We start from the raw sequence: 17,738 nt of genomic DNA, 5'->3' as shown, positions 1-17,738 counted from the left end.
TGAGCCCCAGTTTCCTTGTCTGTAAAATGGGGACAGGAATACTGGCCTCATACGATTATCGTTGGGTTGGAATGAAATTAATACAATAAAGTACTTAGTAAAGCACTCTAAGAATTGGGAGGGTGGTGGAATGGAGTGATTGGCCTTCCCTTCTCCGAGCTCCCGGCTTTTTCCCTCCCTGGTTGCCTGGTTAAAATAAAACACCCGTGCTGATCAGAACACATCTACTCCTAGACTCTGATTTACAGCAGATTGCAGTGGTAAGCTGTGTAGAGATCAGAGATGCTATCACCTGGGAGTCAGCAGCGTCCCGGCTCTCGGGAGGACTTGGCCCAAGCTCATCCTGGGAGGCCACCGACAAGGCAGGAGTTGGAACACAGGCGGTCTGTGGGGTTCTGTTAGCTGAGTGGCAGGTTACGGGAGATGCGCGATGGAGGGAGGGCAGCCTTCCCCAAGTCAAGCCCCCATGTGTTGCCTTGGGTGAGAGGAATATAATCACCGCCACTGCCTGTGGACCCTCATTCCACACTCCTGTGTGGCTTTACCTGCTCTGTCTACGTGGTTTTATCATCGTCCCCATTTCACACACGAGGAAACGGAGGCGTCCAGAGGCTGAAGAACGTGTGCAGGGCCACACGTCTCGTCGGGGCAGAGCTGAGGTCTGAGTGTTTGTCCCCACGGCGAGTGTGCGCAGTGCTTCTGCCCTGCCAGGGACATGTGGGAAGGAAGGAGGACAGTGAGTGAAGGAAGGTGGACTGAGGTCAGGGCCTCCTGTGGGACAAGAGGCTGAGGGAACATGCCACCGAGGGGCTCCTGTGGTTGTACTGACCATTCCCAGTTGGGGGCTGGAGGGCCAGTTCCCCTGGGTCATTGATGCCCAGGTGTTGACCTCTGAGCTTTGCAAAGGGATTGATTTCTTTTGCAATGTCGAGGAGGACCCACAGCAGGGGGCTCTTACAGCCACCTTCAGGGACCACCTAGAATTAATGTGACACAGCAGCCAGCTTTCCTTTGGAGGCCTGAACACACACTCACATGCACACACACACAAACACACAAATGCATGTGCACATATACATTCACACACGCACACACACGGACACACATGTGCACACTGTGGTGTCATTCGACCTAGCTTTTGTTTGTTTCTGGGGGTGTCGTTGAGTTCACCTAGACCTGGTAGGAATGCCTTTTAGCTTGCATGTGTAGGAATGGGAAGAAATGGTTCTCTGTGTTGGTTTAGAATTTCCTTTCTTGTCCAAAGGTGTAGGGTGACGGTGTGTCCCAGATTTTTTTGGACAGACCCAAGCTTGAATATTGTGCAGGGCTGTCCTAATACAAGGTCCTAGAAGATAAATTTAGGTAAATAAAAAGCAAACCAAGGCAATCATTTTACAATGCCAACGTGCTTTAGCTACACAAACTCTAAAATTCCCTGTTTTAGACCGTGAAAAAATAGGATCTCGGAAAGGAAATACTAAGTAGGGAGAAAAGATCCACTTACTCTTTGTGGGGGGCAACTGTGTGTTTGTGTGTGATTTTTTTCCTAAATTCAAAATGAAATGTACAGTCTATTTTGATGAGAGTTAATTAATTTGGGGGAAAATGTGCTAGCTGATTATCTTTCTTTTTCAGGGAACGAAACAGAGAGAGACACAAATCACCCCGGAATAAAGATGGCAGAGGGTCGGAGAAATCGGTCACCATCCAGGCTCCCCCCGGAGAGCCACTGCTGGCCAGCGATGCCACTCGGGCGGAGGAAGTCCAGGTGAGGGTCAAAGGCAGCCTGTGAGCGCGCCGCCCTTGGTCAGGGCTCCTTTCGGTAAATGTTTTTCTAAGCCGTGTTGCAATAGGTTCTCTTGGGTTTTTATCTTTATTTTCCCAGCATGTTGATTAGTTTATCTACTACCCGCGGTTTCTTGTTGGTCTAAGGACAGCTTGTCCTGCCATTGGCTAGCTTGGGGATTCTTCTTAAGTGTGACTGGCAGGCTTGCTTTGAATGGTGTTGAAAAGAAACCAGCGAGGCAGACCTCCGGGCAGAGGAGGGAAAAGCTAAGGGCTGCAGTGTCTGGAGACTCCCCGCGGTGGAGCAGGATAAAGGAAGGGAGGACTCTCCTTCCCGAAGCCCAAGTTGAGCAGCGGAGAAGACCAGGGTGGCTAGGACAGCCCGGACAGAACATCACCACTGGCCATGAAATGAATCGGGGGCTACGTCCTTAGATGCCCGGTAGGGAGACACGGGTGCACCAAGTAGGCCCTGGACACACTAATAGGCAAGACACACCACGCAGGGGTGGGGGTGAACAGCCCCCACTGGTGGCCACCACAGTGTCGGCCGGGACAGTGAGTGGGGGGCGGGGGAGTCTGTGGCGCCCTGGAGTCGGCATTTCCTCTGTCACTCGCCGGACAGCAGCTCCTTGGCCCCAGACACGTCGTCCTGCCTGGTGATGCAGGGATTCTGTGGTGTGCCTTGCCATGTTTAAGAAAAGCTGGAAATCAGGATTTTAGGTGAAATCATCCAATTTTTTAAGTAGAGTTGACCTGTGAACAACATGGGATTGAGATGTTGATTTTTTTTTTCAGTAAGTAAGTACAGTCCTGTAAATGCATTTTTCTCTTCCTTACGATTTTCTTCATAGCATTTTCTCTAACTTACTTTATTATAAGAAAACAGTATGTGATACATGTACCAAATGTGCATTAATCCACTGTTTATGCTATTTGTAAGGCTTCTGGTCAGCAGTAGGCTGGTAGCTGTTAAGTTTTGGGGGTGTCAAAGCTGTATATACGCTGGTCTTCGACTGTGCACGGGGCAGGGGTGTCAGTACCCCTAACCCCTCATCGTCCAGAGTCAGCTGTATTGGTAATTTATGAATTTTCTAAATAAAACGTTCTGTGGGTCCTTCTCCCTGGGCCCCCACTGTCTGGCAGCCCACCGGAGTTGAATAAACGTCTGAACTGCACTCAGAAGCACTTCTGTGTGTCCTCCACAGGTCCTGAAACACACGCGTGTCCAGCCTTGGCCCCCAGCACACTGGGGCAGGCACACGCAGCTGTGGAGATACAGGACCGTGTGTGCCTGCAGGTGTACCCGGGTGTGCACTTATAAGCAGATAGATGGACTGAACTTAGAATTTCCCAGAGTATACAAGGTGCTCTCAGAACCCCGAGCTGCAGCTGGTGGATGAGTGTGGGGTTTGTCCAGTGATGAGTCACGGTCTGTAGTTCGGGGTCAGAGGTTTGGAGGGGTGGTTGGGTGGATGGGGCCCGTCCTGAGAGTGGGCCTCCCTTAGGTCCTGCGGGGGTCAGTTTCCTGCCAGATGTGGACCGAGAGGCACTGGTGGCCCACATGAAGGCCTTTCTCCTTTGCAGCTTCTCCGCATCCGGTAGCTGCGTCGGGAAACTCTTGGCGTTTACGCCAGGATGATGACGTGGGGGGAGGAGCGTGGAATTGGGCATTTGGGGGCTGCACTTCTCAGTAGTGTTGTGACTGTGGGCAGTCACCGCCTTGGGGGGGGCCTCCCTTTCTTCATTCAAAATCAAGGGGCTTAGATGAGAGGATCTTAGATCCTTTTGCCGTTCTGAGAATCTCAAGCTTGAGAGGGCCCTTTGGACATCAGCCTGTTTTTGGCACGGGCGTGCACACATTCTGAAATGCACAGGGGGGTAGTGAGCATCTCTTTGGCAGGAAAAAAGGGGAGTGGCCAAATCAGAGCAGCGTGGTGGTCAGCAACGTGACTGAAGGGTGGTACTAATGCTTCCAGTATTGGTTACCCACTGCGTATCGAGCTCCGTGCAAAACGTGGAGCCCGGAACTGCCCTCACGGACAGTGTCCCAGAGTAAATGGTTTCAGGGAGCCTGTGACCTCACCTGGTATCGGAGCAAGTTGTCCCTCTTTGAATGTGTGGCTGTTTTTTTTTTCTCTGCGATTTTTTTCTCTTTAAAAAATGGAAGTCAACTTAGATACAGAGAAATGAACAGATGTCACGTGCACAGTTTGAAAAATGTTAAGAGCGGAATAACCCCATAGAACTCACACCCCGACCGACACACATATTTCTGTTCCTCCAGGAAGTCCTCCGCTGCCACCCCCACCTCTCCGAGGCAGGCCCTGTTCGGATTGCTAGATCAGCTTTGCCCATCTCAGAATTTGGTGTAACTGCAGTCACATTCTCCTGCTTTGGACTTTCTTGTTTTCACTCAGCACATGATTTTGAGATTTGCCCAGGCCGTGGTGTTTCCGCAGCTCGTTCTTTGGTATTTTGCTGAGCAGTGCTCCGTTGTATAAATACACCACAATTTGTTACGCATTCTCTGGAGGGACAGACATTTGGGTTTCGCTGTTTGGGGCGATTATGAATAAAACTGTTAAAACATTCTCGTACAAGTCTTTTGTGGACATATGTTTTCATTTATTGTGATAAAAACCTGGAAGTGGAATTGCTGGGCCATATAGTTAAACATATATTTAAATTTATATGAAACTGCCAGATGAGTTTTCAGGAGTGAGTGTGTCATTCTGTACTTCCCACCAGCCGTGACGAGAGTCTTGGTTGCTTCTATTCACTCACACAGTCACCTCTCCACATACGTGATGCCTCTTCCTCCACAGTGGTGACCTTTGCCACCACTGCCACCGCTCGGCGCAGTCTGTCCATTTTGTATTTTTTATCCTTACTAGATTTGAGGTTGTTGTTTGGTTAGGAGAGCTCTATCTCGCCGACTCAACTGTTAAGCCAGATTTTCCTAAGTTGCTGTCTTACACATTAACTTCACCCACTCAGACTTCTTTCCAAGTTAAGCCGTGTATTAATACGCAAAGCTCTGAGGGCCGGCCTCTGTGGACCCTGTGGGGCTTTTCATCCCCTCCTTGTTCTGCTGTGGCTTTGAATGCCGTCAGCGTTGCCAGTGAAGTTCAAAAATTGTTTAAAATCATGGCAACTGGGTCTCGTTCAGTGCAGAGACTCATTGCTCTAACCAGAAACTCCCACAAAGTTTAAACAGAGAGAGAAAGCAAGAAAGTAGAGGACAGACGGGTTGTAATAATCCCGGTATTGCCATGCCTCTGATGTTGAACTTGCCAGGAGAACCAGGGAGAGAGTTTCAGCTGCCCCGGCCACAGACACTTGGATTTGCTCAGCTTGGTCGGCGAGAAGCGTTGTCAAGGAGGTGCCTGGCACTGGTGTTTATTCAGTGGGTCTTAAAATTATTCAGGAGCTTTTAAAAAAAGTGTGCCCTTGCTGCGGGCAAGCTTTGACTCGCTCCAGGTAAGTTCCCTCGCTCTGCCCGGCACTGTTCAGAGCTCCTGGGGGCACTTCCAGAAGGTGGACTTTGTAATAAGCCTCTATAACCCAGGCACGATTTGAGGAAGGGGCTGGGAAGGTTTTCTCTTCTCAGGCCATAGGCGAACTCCATGTGTTAGTCTAACAAACAGCAGGCTGTTTATCGCAGGACAAATAGTCCCTGACCCCCAAAAGCCCAGCAAGGGGTTCCAGCACAGGGAACAGCAACCAGTGTGGGAGTCTCCGGATGCACAGACAGAAAGGTCAGATTATGCTCTCCCTGTTTGTAAAGGTAAATAGAGGATGCGTTTTGAAAAATTTCAGTGGAAGTAGTTAAAGTTTAAAGTGCCTGCATTGAACGAGCTAAGCTTCTATTTTCTAGGAAGCGCATGTGGGGGAGGGGGACCCCACGAGGTGAGCCCTCCACGCCCACCCTGTCCCCAGGCACTCGCTCTGTGGCTTGTCACAAAGGGCCTGCTGCTGTGTGCGGCTCTTCACCCTCCTGTGTTCCCCCCGCCAGGATGACAACTGGGGAGAGACCACCACGGCCATCACAGGCACCTCGGAGCACAGCATCTCCCAGGAGGACATCGCCAGAATCAGCAAGGACCTGGAGGACAGTGTGGGGCTGGACTGTAAGCGCTACCTGGGCTTCGCCGTCGCCGCGGCGCTTGGACTTCTAGTTTTCCTCACCCCCATCGCCTTCCTCCTGTTGCCCCCCATCCTGTGGAGGGACGAGCTGGAGCCTTGTGGCACCATCTGCGAGGGACTCTTCATCTCCGTGGCCTTCAAGCTCCTCATCCTGCTCATCGGAACCTGGGCGCTCTTCTTCCGCAGGCAGAGAGCTGACGTGCCACGGGTGTTCGTGTTCCGCGCCCTCCTGCTGGTCCTCATCTTCCTCTTTGTGGTTTCCTATTGGCTTTTCTACGGGGTCCGTATTTTGGACTCCCGGGACCGAAATTACCAGGGCATCGTGCAATACGCGGTCTCGCTGGTGGACGCCCTCCTCTTCATCCACTACCTGGCCATCGTCCTGCTGGAGCTGAGGCAGCTGCAGCCCATGTTCACGCTGCAGGTGGTCCGCTCCACCGACGGCGAGTCCCGCTTCTACAGCCTGGGACACCTGAGGTAAGGGGCGACGGGACGCTCAGGAGGTCTTCGACAGGTGCAAGGGCCAGGACCAGGGTGTGACTCTTCTGAGGAGTTTTGAGAAGAGCTGTGTTTGGGGGGGTGAGGGGGAGGCATTCACGCACATTGACCATCCCGACTTCCAGATGCTGGCTTTTATCTAGGTCGGGGTTTAGCTGGATCTGCTCTTCAGGTTGTTGGCCCCTCCCAAAAATGGAGAAAGGATATGTAGTGATGGCTGCTGACCTTGCCCCTGAACTTGGCCTATGAATGATGGATTAAGCGATCAGCCATTCCATTTGCTCACAATGGTACATCTGGTTTACCCTGTTGTACCGGTGGGATTACTCTTCATTCCTGTTTTCTCCTTCCCCAGTGGCACCCTGGTTTGGGTGGTACATTACACGGTCGCCCTAGGGACCCTCCAGTAAGGAACCAAGTGCCAACGAGAGAGAGAGACTTCCAACTTGGAAGGGTTGGGTATTTTGAACTTGTGTTTGTGAGACAAAGTTAGAAATACATTGAGATGTCATGCTTCGCATCTGTGCATAAAACCTAATTATTCTGTGGTTAATTAAAAGAGCAATAATCATCATTCACTTATTTAATTTTATTTTGATTCATCCCAAGGTAAGCACTGGATAATACAAAGTGCCGTATTTCGTCTTCAAAGCACCCTTTAATTTCGGTTTTTAATCCCTCTTTACGGATGAGGAAATGGGTGAACTTCAGTCATTTGCACAGATGTCCTTAAGCGGGGCCTGAGTCAGTGTCCTCACGCGGGTGTCCCCCACTTGTGTTTACTGGCCTCGTTTCCTTTCTTCCACAAACCATGACTCCGAGGGGCAGGGGCCGTGTCTCGTTGCGCCCCCGGTGCCTGGCCTGGAGCTGGGCACACTGTTGGCAGTGACGTGGTTCCCCACCAGCTGCATCGCCTGCCTTGTCTGACCTTGCCCTCCCACTGGGCTCTCCGGCCTCACCAGGCCATACATGCCGATGCGTGTAACCTGCGTGGCACCAGCTCATCACAGCCATCACTGCTGTGGTGTTACAGCTGCCAGAGGGCACTTGAGTGGGTATCCGAACAGTGGGCTTTGTCATATTTCTGGCCAGGGCCCAGGAACACGGCCCAGTGCCGGTCTGGATGGGGTCATGCTGCCAGACAAGCGCGGTGTTGGCACGCACCCTCTCTCAGTCGCCGGGTGCAGCTTGCTCCATCCTGGACCAGTGGTTTAGCATTCAGGGCTGTGGCCAGCCTGACCCGTCCTCGCAGGGAATCAGTATCTGATTCACGTGCTCTGAGCAGCAAACTTAGGCACCTCGAGTCCTTTCGGTTGCCCCCCCAGCAAGCTCAGACAGCTTGCTTTTCTAAATTTTATGTTGGAGCATGAGCAGAAGGCTTGTATTAAATATCTGTGCCATGCAGAGCCCGGGACTGGGGCCCTGAGACCGGGGAATGGGGGGGTGGGGGGGTGGGGGGTGGCTGCCTGCGAGCTCTACGCCCCGAGAGAGACCAGCGCACCGCCGCGCAGCTGGATGGGAGGTGGGAACACAGGACGGGGGGATTCCAGGCTGTGGCCGCAGTGAAGCCCGGTGGGACACTGTCTTCAGACGGGACGGGCTTTAAGGATGAGTGAGCGATGGAGGAAGTCCTGCTCTGGTCCCAGGAGAAAGGAGTGACCGGTGGGACTTCGTAAACTAAGTGGCCAAGATACTGGCAGGGAGGCCCACTGTGGTTCTGTGTTCTGGCCTCGGTCCTCGCTGCTGTGAAGCATCTGCGGAGGTGATGTTGGGGGGGGGGAGGCAGGCTTCTCACCTTAGGTGGCTGGGGCGATGGGGCGGCCGCCCCTCCAAGGCTCTCTCCATCGCTCCCCCAAGACTGGACAGGGTGGGGAGACGTGGGGTGGGGACAGCGGAAGAGCCCAGAGCACTGTGCCTGTGGGATGTTCGAGAAATGGGCAACAGTGCTGGTACCTCACTCACTGCGCTGCCCATAGCTCTGCTGGCCAGGGTGGGCCGGGGTGGCCCTGGGCGGGAGAGGCTGGGCTGACGGTGCCGTGGCCCACAGGTGGGCTGCAGACCTCTCGTGGTTGTTCTCGCCATGACCAGCAGCCTTTGGGGCGTGACTTGCTGACCCTGGAGCCGTTAACCCAGAGAGGCGTGCAGGCTCCTGTGTCCAGCAGCCCAGGGGGGAGAGCATGTCCGGGTGGCCCCAGTGTCTCCCTTTCAGCTCCTTTCCGGGGCCCTCTGTGTCCACTCTCCCTGCCTCGCTCACACGGAGACCCCGGTTACGAGGTGGAAAGAAGACTGGAGAAAGAGGTGCCTTTGTTCACAAACAGAGCCCTTAGAGCCTGCAGTCCTGCGAAGGCCACTGTCATTGCCAGGAGCTGGGGCACGCCTGCCCCTCTCCCTCCCGGCACCGTGTGGGCGAGTCACCTGCCGGTGCTCGGGCTAAATCTGGTCCAAACCCAGCAGTGGCTGGAAGAGTCGCTGGGCCCGAAATGTAACCTCTGAGCGCTTTTGTGAAGTGTGGAAACATTCAGGAGGGAAGGGGATCGGAACAGACAAAGAGCGGGCCCTGGGGTGAGGGCGGCCGCTTTTCTCTGGCCCAGTGGGAGTCCCAGGCCCCTCCACGCACCCTTTATGTAAAGTCCTCCCCGCAGCAGGGACCTTTTGGGCCGGGGCTCTTTTCAGTTTTGTTTTCAAAGGTGATTTCATTGAATCGGCTGAGCTATTTTTGAGAGTTGTCTAAAGAACGCCTATTCTTTAGTTTCTTAGAGAAAATCTGCTTCTTGTTAGCTTTCATTAAAGGTCCTTGCAGGGGCCCTGCTTGTTGGCAGGAGTGGAGTCACGGCTTATTTGAAAATGTCCAGAAATGTAAAAGGTTATTGTCGTACAACGTGAGATAACATAAGTAGATTAAGAGACTTCCTAACCTTTGCCCGGTGCCTAAGGGAAGACAGAGGGCTTTTGGGGGGGGGGTCCGTCTCCTTCGTTCCTCCTGCCACTGGGGTGGCGCAGGCGGAGTCGCCCTCCACTGTGGAGGGTCCCCCAGCCGCAGGTTAGGGGGCCTGTGCAAGCTGCAGGGGCCCCCCCGCCCATGGGCCACACCCTGCCCTGTGCACTGCACAGCGTCCTGGGGTCTCGGGACAGTTGATCTGTGACCCTGCACACACGTGTCACTTGTCACTTGGCCCCATTCTCACGGCGAATTGCCAGCTCTTCCAGGATTTTACCAAAGAGTAGTGAGTTTTGATCTAACTGTATTTAGGGAGAAGTGCAGAAGAGAAAAGAGACTAAAAATAACGTTTAATTATCCTAATTGGTAATTTCTCAGGTTTTTTTTTTTGTAATCCTCACAAGAGGATACGTTTATTGATTTTTAAGAGAGAGATAAAAAGAGAAATAGCAACACGAGAGAGAAAAGCATACCGTTTGCCTCCTGCTCTTACCCCAACCGGAAATCGAACCCACAGCCTTTTGTCATATGGGGCAACCCCCCAACCAAGAAAGCCACCTGCCAGGCCAGCGTGATAGTTTCTCGGTTTTGACATCTTGAAGGGGAAACACTGTGGCTGTTGGAGTACAGAAGCTGGTGTAGCCGACTGGCCCCAAGATGCAAACCACGAACACCTTAACGATGCACGTAGCCCTTCCCCCGCTGGACTGCCTAGGCTCCCACCGTGTAACTCACTTGAGCCCCCCTGGCCTGTGGGATCTGCACCGTCACCCTGTTCTCAGAGGAGGAAGCCGAGGCGCCCAAGAGTGAAGCAGCCTGTCTGCCTGCAACCACGCAGCTCAGGACAGTCAGGGCCAGGGTGTGAGCCCAGGCTGTTTGCCTCTAGAACAGTCTTAACTGCTTCACCGTAGTGCCTCTGGCTAGAAATGTTCATGTTCATGTCTCTGCTGTAAGAGGTCGTGAAGGGCCCTGGCCGGACGGCTCGGCTGGCTGGAGCATCATCCCGTATGCGAAAAGGTTGCAAGTTCGATCCCCAGGCGGGGCGTGTGTGGGAGGGAACAGATCAACGTTTCTCTCTGGTATTGATGTGCTTTTTTCTTTCTTTCTCTCTCCCTTCCTCTCTCCAAAATCAATAAATATATCCTTGGGTTAGGATTTAAAAAAAGAGTGCATGAAGGAACTCACAAGCATTTCGGAGTGCTTACCCTGTTGCAAGCTGGGTGCTGTTTTTCATGCATTATCCCACTCCGTGTAACTCGTGGCTGTGGGGCTAGCGGGGAGGGAACGAGGAGGGTTGTCGGACGTGCCCTGTGCAGCCATTTCTTAGCCCATTGGTTCCTCTGTTCAGTCAGTGAGCAAACGCCTAACCACAGCAGTAGGTGTGAGTCTTTCTGTGGTCAAACCTTTTTAACTTTCTGTATGTCCCTTGTCCCAAAGAAGACCTCTTTTATCTATCTATCGATACTGTGTAAGACCACCCTAGAACTTCATAGTGCAGAGCAACATTTTATTATTTTGTTACAATCGCAGTTCTGTGAGTGGGCTTGGCTGGGAGGGTCTTTTGCTGGCCTGGCCAGGGGTCCCTGTGTGATCCCAGGTGCGTGGGAGGCAGCTGGGGCTGGGCTTCTCCCCCCAGAGAGCCCGCTTTGGGGAGCAGTTTCTTTATGAGGGCAGCGGGGCTCCTTTTCAGGGGTCCTTGTCAGGGCGCCCGGGGACTCGGCAGCTGACGCTCCCAGGACCATTTAAGGCTCAGCCCTGGAGCTGGCCCAGCACGGCTTGCCCTGAATTCGCCTGTCCAAGCAAGTCCGAGCCCCAGCCCAGATTTAAAGAGAAAGGACTGTGGGAGGCGGGGAGCCCTGGGCGGGGTGGCTCCTGGGGGTTCGTGACGTGGGAGACTCCCACGGCTATGCCAGACTGTCGTCCTCAGTCTGCTTGTCCTTACTTTGCATAGAGCGCTGACAGATTCAGTGAGTGACTTCTACACCTCAGAAAGCCCAGAAGTAGCATCTCTTAAGTGCGGGGAAAGAGCTCTTATAAGGAGGCATGTGAACATCAGTGAGAAGTGGTGGCTGATCATCATCAACAAGGAGAGACTGAAGTCGCAAAAGCAGGGAGAACTCCTGTGTCTGGCCTCTGGGAACCTGTCTGTCCACAGTGGCCCATTCCGTTGGGTTTTCATTTTGCTGAAGCTCCATGACAGCTTATAAATTGGCCTTGACCGTGGACCTTTGTGTCCAGGCTCTGGTCACTGACCACAGAGCCACCTGTGCTGTTGGGGGGATGGTTCTTGGCTCGCTTTTCAAACAGTGGGAGTGTTGACTGTGTGTGAGCGTTGCACGACCGCACGACCGTGCTGGAAGGGAACTGCTGCGGGCTGAGTGTGTCCCTCCCCCCAAAGTCCACAGATGGAGATCGGTCGGGAAACCCGCTTCTGGATGATGGGGAACAGGACAGGATGCCCGTGTGATAAAGTGGCAAAGAACGTGGCTGAATCGTGTTCCGGTCCTAGCGGTTTGTGGCAGGTAGAACTTGCCTGATGAGGTTGGGGATTTAGCTAAGGAGACTTCCAAGCAGAATGTTGAAGACACAGCGTGGGTCTCTTACTCCTTCCGGGAAAGTGCAGGCGGAGAGACGTGAATTGAAGAAGGGACTGTTAAACGGAAAGGAATCCAAACTAGAATCATCAGGAGACTCTGAGCCTATTCAAATTTTTTTATTTATCTTTTTTTATTAAAAACTTTTTCCAATTACAATGTACATTCATTATATTGTGTGTTAGTTTCAGACGTGTGGCATAGCGGTTAGACAGTTGCATACTTTACAAAGGGTTCCCCCCGATGCCTACAGTACCCACCTGGCACCGTACACTGTTATTGTGTTACTTACTGTATTCCCCATGCTGTACCTTACCACCCCTGGCTGTTTTATAACCACTGATCTGTACTTCCCAATTCATCTTTTCCACGCAGTCCCCCAGCCCCCTCCCCTCCGCAACCACCAGTCTGCCCTCTGTATCTCTGAGTGGGTCTCTGGTTGGTTTGTTCATTTATATTGTTCTTTAGGTTCCATGTAAAAGTGAAGTCACATGGTAATTGTTTCAGCCGATCCAGATTGCAAAAAAGAAAAAAGCAAACCATGAAGTCTGACTTGAAGAGAGCAGCAAGGCGTGTTTGATAACATTTGATAAAGAGATTAGCGTGGGTGTGAGCCGGGGATTGAGTCAGCGGATCAGGGGGAAGCCAGGAATGCAGATGAGTTTGTCCCAGTGGAAACCGAGTCGGCTGGGACCAAAGGGAAGGGGGAAGGATGGCTGCGGACACGCACTGTCCTGCAAGGAAAGGGAGGAAGGAGGCTCAGAGCCTTGGACCAAAGAGGAGCATTCTCAGGAGTTAACATCCGACGCAATGACGCTGCCAGGTTTTGGACTTGCTTGGACCCATCACCCCTTCCTCCCTCCCAGTCTCTCCCTTTTGGAACGGGAATGGCTGTCCTGCGCCTGACCCGTCTTGCTGCTTTGGAAACACAGGCCTTGCCTGGTTTCACACACACACAGTCGGAGAGGAATTTCCCCTCAGTGTGAACTGCATCACTGTCTCGCCCGTGCAAGCTTCGGATGGGACTCGGACGTCAGACTCAGCGGATGTTGGAATGAGTTAAGACGTTTGGGGCTGATGGGAAGAATCGATATATTCTGCATGTGAACAGGACATGAATTTGGGGGTGGGGGACTGGAATGTAAGGGACTGAATGGTGTCACCCCAAATTCACAGGTGGAAGCCCAGCATGGCTGTATTTGAAGGCGGGGCCTCTGAAGCAGTAATTAAGGTTAAACAAAGTCGTAGTTCTGACAAATCTAAGGTACGAGTTCTAAGGTACTAGAGAGCTTGCACACTTGTACTCTTTGGACCAGGGAAAGGCCGTGTGTGAAGGCAGGGAGACAGCAGTCAGAAGAAGACCCCGCGCCAGAAACCAGTGTGGCCAAACCTTGGTCTTGGACTTCTAGGCTCCAGGACTGTGAGAAAATAAGTTTTCGAGGTTTCAGCTTCTCGAGCCATGGCATTTTGTTATGGCAGCCCAAGCTGAGACAGGAGCAGGGTAGGTACCCTGAGGACTTTTGACCCAAAGCACCAGGACACTGTCGTCAGATGGATTTGCGCAGCTCGGCCGTGGTGTGGCACAGAACTCGTGTTGTCCCTCCCCCAGCTCGAGCCTGCGCCCTCCCAACACAGGTGGGGGGCCTTGCTTCTCTCGGACGCACTTTGATTTTCTAGTGAGAAGTGAAAAAGGGAGAGTCTCCTGGGGAGGCTAAGGTTATTCCAGTAATTTCCAGGGTATTTCCAGCTGCCCTCGAAACCTTCTGTCTGCAATTCTGGGTCAGATGACCTCTGGGACAGGGATCACTGGGTCTTGGGCCCTGCACACACACCCCACGCATGTTCAGAACCAGCATCCAGGGTCCAGAGGACCTAGCCCCATAGGTGGTGAAGTCGGGGAGTGTTGTTTATAGTCACGATTTCATAGTCAATGTCACTTTTTTGCAAATGTGCGTTTTGTTTAATTGCTTTTTAGTGAAGGTGCTTGCCAGGCTTCGCCCCCACTGCCTGACAAAGCAAAGGACCCGAGGGAGTAAGACTGAGGAGCAGCGCTGGGGAAGGATCCGAAGGCGGGCACCGAGCTGCCGCTGTGCCCTGGCCCTGCGGTGCCCGTTCGGAGCGGTTTGATGAGAGGCGCCGGGCACTGCAGCCCTGTTTGTGCAGCCGCCTGCTGGTATTGGCCATGGCTGGGACTCCTCTCTCGCACAGCGTCCGTCCCCCAGAGTGTAGCCACGGAGGGGAAGGAGCCTGTGGGTGTGCACCTGGGGTAGGTGGCCTTCCTGCAGGGCCACAGGCAGGGCTGGGTGGTGGACCCACCCACCCGAGTGGTGTGCTGTGCCTTTTCCTGAAGGACTCCCGCTGGGCAGGGCCCGGCGTTCTGCACACCCACCCATCGATGGATAGGTGTGATTTGACACAGTGCGTGTGAGAGGCTGACGCACAACCGGGCAGGGGGTAGGGGGGCAGCGGCCTGCTTTCCCTGCCCTGCGCCAAGCCGCTGCCCAGCTCTGCTCACTGTCTGCAGGCAGAGGTCCCCTTGGCCAGGCTGATCACCCTTGGCCTCTAGGTTTCTCACTGCGTGCCCTGTAGCTATTCCCAGGCCCAGCGGTCTTGGTGCTGAGGGAGGTGAGGCCAGGTAAGGTAAGGCCAGTCAAGCATCTTGGGAGGGACTGGAGGTGCTTGGCCCCCACAAAATATCCTCCTTAGAGAACTCTAACTAAGCAGGCGGTGGTCTCGGACTTTATCTGGTGTGGTTCGGCACAGTGATAGAAAGTGTTGAGGCTGAATTTCCGTCCTGGGGGGCAGGTGCCGCCAAGGTCAGGCTGTGCAGGGAGGTGGCGGTGAGACGTGCTCTGCACCCCAGCCTGGAAGTGGGGCTGCACTCATCAGATCTGTCACTTGAGAGAAGCATGTGTTGCAGGTCCCCTCCATTGCAAGAGGTCTGCCATCACGTTTCTGCTGTAGGCGAGACAGCCAGACAGCCAGCCAGCCGTGGCTGGGTCATCTCAGGAGGAGGCTGTCTCAGGGTTGTCACTGCACTCAGAACCGCCCATGGCATGTGTGACAGCTCCCTGTTGCTTAGTTCCCGAGACCAGCAGAACCGGGTCGTTGCATGCGGCTGCTGGCGACGTCTAGTCCTCGCCGACTCCTCCCAGGTCTCCTCTGAGCACACCGTGGTGCAGTTTGTCTGTGCGATTAGAGGGCATTCCCAGGGTCACACACGGGACAGGATGGGGCATGGAGACACGCTCTGGGTGCTTCCCCCGAGGGCACTTCAGGGGCCCCTCTGTGACGACCAAACACGGTGGATTCTACCTCCTGAGACCTGTGGGCGTGGATGTCTTGGCTTTGAGTCTCCTTTGGTGGCCCTTCGGTGGGGACACCCGCAGGGCTTGTCTGCAGGCCCAGTATTCAAAGCCTGGGCCAGGGCCACTTTCCAGCTCACGAACCTTGATTCAAAGAACTTGGGCCCTGAAGTTCCCCGTAGCAGAGAAGCCGGAGGGGCAGGGCCACCGATCCGGCCCCCTCTCAGGATCTCAGGCAGCTGTGTGTCCCACTTACTCTGTCGAGACAAAGTCCCAGAAAACCCCAGCCTTCCTTCCAGATCTTTCTTCAGTCTAACCTAGATCTGTCAAGAAACACAAGCAGATTCCAGTTTTTCCTCCCCGCCGTTCTCAAGTTCCCAGGTGATCATTACCTGTTTTCTGTGTGGGATTTGTGTTGGCCACCTCCCCACACGCAGCTGTAGACAAACATTTTAATTAAAAGGCGGGAGGGCCGGGGGGATGGAGACAGGCATGTGCCTGGTTCTCAGCGGAGGCGGCGGCAACGTTCAGGGGTTAATTATGTTTGCGTCTCTGGGTCTCACGCGAATATTGCTGCAAATCGTCCTGGTTCTTTGTCAGACAAGCCAGCTTATCTCCAAGTCCGGGGCAGCCACGCCCACACGCCCAGGTTGGAGTCTTGTTGACTCTTCTGGGGAGAAGTCAGTCGGGTAAAACCAAGGGCATCTGCCGGCTCCCTCACGTTGGGAGTTTGCACAGAGAGCTGAATCAGCCTTCGTTTGGGCTCTGCATTGTATGTGGTTTCCTCCAGCCCCCTGGGGTCAGGCCTCAGATGCAGCCACCAGGGCAGGCACACTCTACAGAGCTGGAGACAGGATGGCCTCGGGGCCTCCGCAGCCCTTACTGGTGGTGTCCTTTGGGTGGGAGGCGGGCCCAAGTCTCCCACCCACCACACACTCCTGCTCTCTCCTCATACCTCTCACCTTAGCCCTCCTTGCTCCTTACCTGCCTCCATCCTTCTGGCCCTAAAGAACACAGGTGTGTTCGCAGGGTTGACTCTGGGCCTGGGACACTGTCTGTGATGCTTCCCACCAGCCCACACCTCGGGAATCAGAGCGGGGGTGGGGGGCACTTACGTGGGATGTTAGCGTGAAAGAAATGCTTTCATGTTTTTCACACTTGAAGAGAGCTTTTCATGTGTGAAAAGAGCCGAAGGGAGCAAGCTGCCATTTGAAAAGAAGTGGCTAAAACCTGTGCGAGGGTCCTCCCCCCGACCCTGGCAGGGACGGCCTTTCTCCCCGATCTGGGAGAAGCTCAAGCCTCTAAAACGTAAGGGCCTTGGATTGGACACACTGAAGCCTTAACATTTCTGATTTTAATGGCCTGTATTTGTCTGATGGCAGGAGCCACAATCAAATCCAGGGGAAAGCAAATGAATAGGAAGCGGACAACTGTGTGCATGTGCACGGGCACATGTGTGTGAGAGTACATGGGTGTACATGCATGTGTGAGCACATGTGTGTGCACATGTGTCTACAGTGTGCTCACTTGCTTTTCCAGGCCTCAGCACCTTATCTGCAAAACAAGAGTTGAAAGGGAGGATACACATGCTTCTTTTTTTTTAAGTAGTTGATGGGCTCGCACCAGGAAGAGGGGCCTCGTCCAGAAGGAAGTGGTGGGTACATCAGTGGGTGGAACTGAAAGGTCATTTCAGGACCAAGTCAGAGAGCGACTTTCCTTTTCCGGCAGAGGCTGGAGTCTGTTGTAAAGAGAATCGGTGCGTGGATTGGGGTTTGGACTGGATGGACTGGGCTTCCTTCCATTCCGTGTCTCTGCTTGGCTAACCACGAAGAGTCTCCGCATTTGGTGTAGAGTCAAAGGCTGTGATTCAGGATACGTGGAGAGCGGGTCATGCTTTTAGGCCCAGAGGCTGCAGGAACATTCTAGCTACCACGCAGCCCCAAGCCTGCTGCAAAGTGCTCACACTCAGTAATCCGATATTTTAGATTTGTATAATCCTTTGTAGTTTACACATGCTTTTGCTGACATCGTTTCTTTCGCTCTTCCCAATAAGCACATGCAATAATTGGTAATATCTCTGCATCGAAGGCCAAAAAAAGGGGAGTCATAAAGCTGCAGCGTCAGACCTGGAATCCAGGCCTTCCCACTCGGAGGCCAGTGCTTTATCTGCTTCGTGTGCCACGGATGCCTCCCTTTCGCCAGGCTTGACTGCGGGCTGCGGAGCGTTGGCAGGGAACGCCGCATCAGAAATGGAGCGGCATAACCTGCTGGTCTGCGTTCCTGTGGAAAACTGTGCAGAGGGCTCACCCTGGCTCACCTCCTGCGGCAGGTCCCTTGTGGTGGGCCCTCCATGGGGAGGGCGGGGCAGCGGCTCCCAAGGGATGGATGGGCCTCCCGGTGTAAGCTCTTGATGCCACCATTTGTGAGCCGTTTGCTTTGGGCCAGGCCCTTTAAAATACATCATCTCAT

At 53.6% G+C, this 17,738-nt stretch overlaps 1 protein-coding gene across 2 annotated transcripts in view; it reads left to right on the top strand.

The window, feature by feature from the left end:
• Window positions 1–17,738, top strand: part of VANGL1 (VANGL planar cell polarity protein 1) — a 48,202-nt gene that overhangs the window by 14,242 nt on the left and 16,222 nt on the right. For both annotated transcript variants that reach the window (XM_037135088.2, XM_053656035.1), the window contains exons 3-4: window positions 1,636–1,768; window positions 5,804–6,411. In XM_037135088.2, the coding sequence (XP_036990983.2) occupies window positions 1,636–1,768; window positions 5,804–6,411 (741 nt within the window). The remainder of the gene's footprint in view (window positions 1–1,635; window positions 1,769–5,803; window positions 6,412–17,738) is intronic.

Source organism: Artibeus jamaicensis, unplaced genomic scaffold (genome assembly GCF_021234435.1).
Source record: "Artibeus jamaicensis isolate MK-2021 breed Jamaican fruit bat unplaced genomic scaffold, CSHL_Jam_final scaffold_1689, whole genome shotgun sequence".
NCBI classification, from domain to species: Eukaryota; Metazoa; Chordata; class Mammalia; order Chiroptera; family Phyllostomidae; genus Artibeus; species Artibeus jamaicensis.
This window is presented reverse-complemented; position numbering and strand designations above follow the sequence as displayed.